The sequence below is a fragment of the Heteronotia binoei genome, chromosome 5, assembly GCF_032191835.1.
Source record: "Heteronotia binoei isolate CCM8104 ecotype False Entrance Well chromosome 5, APGP_CSIRO_Hbin_v1, whole genome shotgun sequence".
In the NCBI taxonomy this organism is placed as follows: Eukaryota; Metazoa; Chordata; class Lepidosauria; order Squamata; family Gekkonidae; genus Heteronotia; species Heteronotia binoei.
In genome coordinates, this window is record NC_083227.1 from 1191943 (window position 1) to 1198904 (window position 6962).

At 50.5% G+C, this 6962-nt stretch overlaps 1 protein-coding gene across 1 annotated transcript; it reads left to right on the top strand.

Moving 5' to 3' along the window:
- The first annotated feature begins 513 nt into the window (after positions 1–513).
- Positions 514–6677, top strand: LOC132571147 (zinc finger protein 436-like). The gene is made up of 6 exons (XM_060237823.1): positions 514–607; positions 1886–2384; positions 3201–3315; positions 3868–3944; positions 4134–4260; positions 5215–6677. The coding sequence occupies exons 2-6, from the start codon at positions 1932–1934 to the stop codon at positions 6675–6677; spliced, it is 2235 nt and encodes a 744-aa protein (XP_060093806.1). The 5' UTR covers positions 514–607; positions 1886–1931.
- Positions 6678–6962: the final 285 nt, after the last annotated feature.

The window sequence follows — 6962 nt, forward strand, 5'->3', positions numbered from 1 at the left end:
ATTGGATTTATATCTCGCCCTCCACTCCGAAGAGTCTCAAAGCGGCTCACAATCTCCTTTACCTTCCCACCCCCCCAACAGAAACCCTGTGAGGTAGATGAAGATATTGGATTTATATCCCACCCTCCACTCTGAAGAGTCTCAAAGCGGCTCACAATCTCCTTTCCCTTCCTCCCCCACAACAGACACCCTGTGAGGTGGGTGGGGCTGAGAGGGCTCTCACAGCAGCTGCCCTTTCAAGGACAGAGATTCAGAGCAGCCTACAATCTCCTTTCCCTTCCTCCCTCACAACAGACACCCTGTGAGGTGGGTGGGGCTGAGAGGGCTCTCACAGCAGCTGCCCTTTCAAGGACGGAGATTCAGAGCGGCCTACAATCTCCTTTCCCTTCCTCCACAACAACAGACACCCTGTGAGGTGAGTGGGGCTGGAGACGGCTCTCACAGCAGCTGCCCTTTCAAGGACAGAGATTCAGAGCGGCCTACAATCTCCTTTCCCTTCCTCCCCAACAACAGACCCAGGGCCGGGAGGAAGCAATGGCACATGGGCACACATCGCCGGAAGGGCTGCAGCAAGAAGGATGTAAACACCCCAAGGAGTGCCGCAGCTGTGAGTCTGAGCACCCACCCAGAGCAGTGTTTTGCAAAGTGAATGCTCAGGGAGAGAACCCAGCTCTTGCAACCGCATCGCCCCTGCCCCCTCCCTCCACAGCACATTTCTCAGGGGGCACCCAGAACACACAAGGCCACGTTCTCCCTCCTGCAGTGGGGTTTGGGTAGGAGGAGGGGCATCTTTTGGCCAGGTGAGAGAGGGAAAGACACCCCCCCTCCGGGCACCACAACAGGGAGAAACATCAGAGGGGGGGGGGGGTTTCAGAAACACCAGAGGAGAAATATCATAGTATGATTCCAGGAGGAGGGGGTTTCAGGTCTTGCTAAGGGGGATGCCAGCGTGAATACAGAACTCTCCTTTTGGCGGTTAGGAGGACTGGTGGCGATTCCTTCATGCTGATTGGGTGGCCAGAATACCTAACGTTTTGACTGGTTGTCCCATCTTCCTGATGTGGGGTTGCCAATGACCAGGGAGGGGCTGGAGATCAGTCTCTCAGCCCGGAGATCACCTGTAATTTGAGACAACCTGAGGGCAGGAAGTGGCTGCTTTGGAGTGTGGACTCGATGCCATCGTCCCCTGCCTTTCCCAGACACCTAGCCCCAAATTGCCAGGAATTTCCTAACCTGGAGTTGGCAACCGTGTGCATTCCGCGGTCTCTCACCTCCCCCGGCCCCCCTTCCTCCCAGCAGCCCTGGCGCCCTCACTGGGAGAGGCCTCAGGAAGGGGACTGAGCCCCGTTCCCCAAGCAAACCCCACCCCGGGCACAATCCCAGTCTAGGCCAGCGCCAGAGTAACATTTGCCCTACACCAGCAGGGCACCGGGGTGGCTTTGGGTGGGCAGATCTCCTGGCACACTTGGTAGCCCTCAAGAGCTGGGCTTTGGCTTGTTCCCGAAACAGGCTGGACTCTAGAAAAGGGCTCTTCTGTCACGGGGAGCTGGGCCCCCCCACATGGGTTCTGAGACCGAGTTCTCACATAACACTTGAGGCCTTTGGAAGAGATTCTTGAGATGGTAACAGGGTCACTCACCAGTCCTTCTCCTCCTTTGGGGACTCTGGTTTTCTTTAAGGATTAGGCCCCAGGTCAGACGGAGCCAAAGGAATGAGCGGCTCAGCTTGGAAGATCTTTAAAAAGCCCAACAGAGACAATTAAGCACAAGAAGCACTTTTGTTCTGATCCACCTAAGCATATGAAGGTTTGTGGGTTTTGGTGGTGTATTTCCACCCTCATTTTCCCTCGTGACATGTTACTGCCTGTCTCTCTCCTTCCCCCCAGAAAGAAGCCTCTTCAGAGACAAGTGAATGAAGGCATCTTTCCACAGATGGAGGTGACTCAGTGGAAGGGGCAGGAGATGGAAGAGCAGGACCCAGAAGGAGCTGGGACTGGCAAGAGAGCAAGCAAAGGCCTCGTTCCCCTCCAAGCTGGGAGTGGGGTTGAATTCTGGGACAGGGCTGGGACAGAGACCCTGGCTGAGGACACCATGACTTCAGATGTATGTTGCCAGTGGTTCCGGCAATTCAGCTACCATGAGTCTGATGGGCCCCGAGAGGTTTGCAGCCAGCTCCATGGACTTTGCAGGCAGTGGCTGGAGCCGGAGAGGCACACCAAGAAGCAGATCGTGGACCTGGTGATCCTGGAGCAGTTCCTGACTCTCCTGCCCCAGGAAATGCAGGGCTGGGTCAGAGGATGTGGGCCGGAGACCAGTTCCCAGGCGGTGGCCCTGGCCGAAGGTTTCCTCCTGAGCCAGGCAGAGGAGAAGAGGCAGGCAGGACAGGTGAGGGGATTCCCTCCAGGTGTGTCCAATTCAAGCAAGATATCTGGCCTTCTCCTAAAACAGGGGTGTCAAACATGCAGCCCTGGGGCCGTATCAGGCTCCCAGAAAGCTCCTATCGGGCTCACGAGCAACTGGCGGTCGTGTGCTTCCTCCTCCCTCTCTCTTGCTTCCTTCAGTTATCAGAGACTGTTCAATAAAATCTTGCAAGAGTGCTAATCTTTTAAGCATGTTTTATTTCTAAGTATTTTAAACTGTGTTTTTGTTTTAATTGTGTTTGTCTGTGTCCCTTATTAAGTTTATGTCTCCGCTACATTTTAGGACACGCCATGGGCCAGCCCACCAAGGCCTCACTTATATCACATCCGGCCCCCATAGCAGATGAGTTCAACACCCCCGTCCTGAAATACCCCTGAGAGATATCTGTCCAAGCGTTAATCATCCCAATGGGAGATTTAGCAGCCTCTTAACCTACCTCTCAGGGTGTCTGTTGTGGGGAGAGGAAAGGAAGCAGATTACTAAACTGCTCTGACACTAAAAGCGAAGAGCAGGGGAAAAATTCCTTCCTTCCTTCCTTCCTTCCTTCCTTCCTTCCTTCCTTCCTTCCTTCCTTCCTTCCTTCCTTCCTTCCTTCCTTCCTTCCTTCCTTCCTTCCTTCCTTCCTTCCTTCCACAGCCTCTTCTACTAAAGTATTTCTTATCCCTCCAGATAACTCCAGGTCTGCTGACTGGAGGGTGCAGAGTTTGGAAGTGGGGCAGGATCCCTTCCTTGGTCTTTTCCCATTCCATCTCTTACTCCCCTCCCTCCCTGCTCTTTCAGATGTGGGCCTCATCCTTGAAGAAAGAAGCTACATTCCTTGAGATGAAAGGAGCTTCCTTGGAGCAAGGGCAGAGGGCGCAGGCCGTGGAGTGTGCCCAAAATGCCGTGTCCTGTGGTAAGGGCCTTTTGTGCCTGGGTGTGATTGGGGCAGCCTGTAAATGTGATGGGTGGAGAGTTCAGGCTAGGGGAAATAATTAAACTCTTCTTCACAAAACACAGAGTGAATTTGTGGCACTCCATGTTCACCAACTGTGAAAGGGGGTTTGAAAAGTTCATGGAAGGCAGTTCTACACATTAACTAAAATATTCATCTCTCGCCCTCATTCCATTCAACCCAGTGAAGAAAGGGAGCCTCCACCTTCTGGTGCAGCAGAGCTCTGAAAAACACCTTCTTGGGGCCAATAATAATGGAAAAATAATTTAGTAAAAAAGTATTTTAAAATGTGTTCATAGAATCCTAGAGTTGGAAGGGACCTCCAGGGTCATCTAGTACAACCCCCTGCACAATGCAGGAAACTCACAAATACCACCACCACCACCACCCCGCGTTGAGTGTCCAGAGGGCGAGGTTTCACGCCCTTTGGAAGGGGGTGCTTGAAGCAGGGTCCAAACCAGCAAATGGAATCGAAAGTCCGGGAAAACACCCTTTTTTCCTCCTTTGTCTCAGGAACAGGCAGTGGAGAGATGCCGTTGAGCCGTCGTCTTTTCAGATGTGTGGAAACGGCTGCTGCACCTCCAGCCCAGGTAGGGGATCTGAGCAGGACACAGCCTGGGACCCCCTTCCTTCTTAGAGGGGCTTTTGCTCCTGCAGTTTCTAGAAGGTTCCTGGGCAAGAGCGGGTCTGCACGCCAGTCCCCCAAGTCTTACATCCCTTCCAGTGGGCAGTCTCTGTCTGGCATGACCTTTGATGAGGGAATCTGCTTTTTCTTCCAGGGCCCCTTTTCCTTTGAGGAGGTGTCCGTCTCTCTCTCTGAGGCAGAGTGGTCCCTGCTGGATCCGGGACAGAGAGCTCTCTACCGGGAAGTCATGCTGGAGAACTATGAGAATGTGGCTTCTCTGGGTAAGGATCTTTCCTAGGTGACAAAGGTGTGAATTGCTGTCATTGTGATGAGGCTTGTGCCAAAACACTGAACAACAAGTACACCATTTTGAGTCCTGTCCCGCTACTTGCCCAGGGGCAGCTGAGGGCAGTGTTGTGGCCATCACCCGAGCCAGAGAAAGTGTCCTGGCCTGAGGAAAAGGTGGGATGAAAGGGATGAAGGGGCCAGATCCTCATTTCTCTGTGGTCTGCCTTTTCAACACTCCTTTCCCCTGGATGGGATTACAAACGTCTGCTCAGACTGTCATCTGGAAATGATCCGTCCCCCTTATACTGGGTGGGATTGTGGGCTTTGATCTTGTCCAGGTTTCTGTCCTTCCAGAAGAATTTCTACTCCTGCTTGGATTTCTCTCCTTCCCCATTTAAGAATTCCCTCTCTGTCACCCTCTCTCTCCCCAAAAGAAGCCAGATTTATAAGAAATACTATGATGGAGACAGACAACAGCTGTGCATCCAAAGAAGGGATAGTCAGTTTCTCAAGTGTTCCCTTCCCAAACGAGCTGGCAGAGAGTAGGTTTCCTTCACAGTTATCTCAAGGCAACAAGCAAGGAATACCCAGCGGACTTCTCTGCTTCACTTTTAAGCATCCCTTAGATTGGTACAATCCTAAAGCCTGCTGGGTGAGGCGGGAGGGAGGCCTTCTTGGGGTCTGAAATCTAGAGGTTCAGAAACTCCTTCTGGGCAAGAGCTCAGCTGTGGTTCTTGAAAGGCCGTGATATCCTTAAATCCTGGCTATTCTGGGGAGAGGAGGGGGTTAGTTAAGGCCAGCCTAGCTGGATAAGGCCAAAGGGCTGTTAGTCTTTTCCTGTTGCTGTCACATAGATGCCTTTGGACCTTACCTGCCCTCCCAGGTGTTAACAGTCTCTCTCTCTCTCTCTCTCTCTCTCTCTCTCTCTCTCTCTCTCGTTATTCCAGCAGAGGCTGAACAGAGGAATGAGGAGGGTGAGGAACTTCATCAGCAATTACAAGATGGAGTTAATAATGAAGACATGAAAGGAACTATCATGGATAAATGCAGACGTAAAAGAAAGAAAGAAAGCTGTTTGGTTGAGAAGAGAGATGGAAGACAGTGTAACATACATTTTCCAAAGCAAAATATAATGAAGAAAATTAAATCCATTCAGTGTGGAAAGTACTTCAAACATAGATCACAGCTTCACAGAGGAGAGAAACCTTTAAAGTGCAGAAAGAGGATCAGTCAGAGTAGCAATCTCCAACAGGAAAGAATACACAAGGATAAACCTTTTGAACGCTCAGAATGTGGAAAAAGATTCAGTCAGAGTGGTAGTCTTCAAAACCATCAAAGAACCCATACAGGGGAGAAGCCTTTTGAATGCTCAGAGTGTGGAAAGATATTCAGACGGAATGATAGTTTTCAAAGACATCAAAGAACTCACACAGGAGAGAAACCTTTTGAATGCTTGGAGTGTGGAAAGAGATTCAGTCGGAATGACAGACTTCGACAGCATCAAATAACTCACACAGGGGAGAAACCTTTTGAATGCTCAGAGTGTGGGAAGAGATTCATTCAAAGTGGCGATCTTCATTCACACCGAAGAACCCACACAGGAGAGAAACCTTTTGAATGCTCAGAGTGTGGAAAGAGATTCAGTCAGAGTGGCAATCTTCAGTTGCATCAAAGAATCCACACAGGGGAGAAACCTTTTGAATGTTCAGAGTGTGGAAGGAAATTCAGTCGGAGTGACCATCTTCAACAGCATCAAAGAACCCACACAAGGGAGAAACCTTTTGAATGCTCAGAGTGTGGAAGGACATTCAGTTGGAATGGCAGTCTTCAAGAGCACCAAAGAGTCCACACAGGGGAAAAACCTTTTGAATGCTCAGAGTGTGGAAAGACATTCAGTAGGAGTAGAACTCTTCAGTATCATCAAGCAATCCACACAGGGAAGAAACCTTTTGAATGCGCAGAGTGTGGAAAGAGATTTAGTGAGAGGGGGACTCTTCGAAAGCATCAGAGAACCCACACAGGAGAGAAACCTTTTCAATGCTCAGAGTGTGGAAAGAGATTTAGTGAGAGGGGGACTCTTCGAAAGCATCAGAGAACCCACACAGGAGAGAAACCTTTTCAATGCTCAGAGTGCGGAAAGAGATTCATTCAGAATGGCAGTCTTCAGGAGCATCAAAGGACCCACACAGGGGAGAAACCTTTTGAATGCTCAGAGTGTGGAAAGAGATTCAGTCAGAGTAGCAATCTTCAACGGCATCAAAGAACCCACACAGGGGAGAAACCTTTTGAATGCTCAGAGTGTGGAAAGAGATTCATTCAGAGTGGCAGTCTTCAGTATCATGAAAAGACTCATACAGGGGAGAAACCTTTTGAATGCTCAAGAGCGTGGAAAGAGACTCAGTTGGAGTAGCAGTCTTCTGTATCATCAATCAGGGCTGGCTCGCACACTAGGAAAACTAGGTGGTTGTCTAGGGCACCGGGAGGGTGGGGATGCCAAATTGGGCTTCCCACCCCCAACCTAGGAGATTGAGAAAGAAGAAACAGGAAAAACCTGCATCAAATTGCATCCTAGAAGACCCTCAACTTGGATAGCCTGAGGGCTCTTCTGCACGTTTCACTGAGGCCACGTCTTCATCGAGCAGGGATAAGTCCACCAGAGATTCAATAATAATTTTCAACAGGGTATCCAGCACAA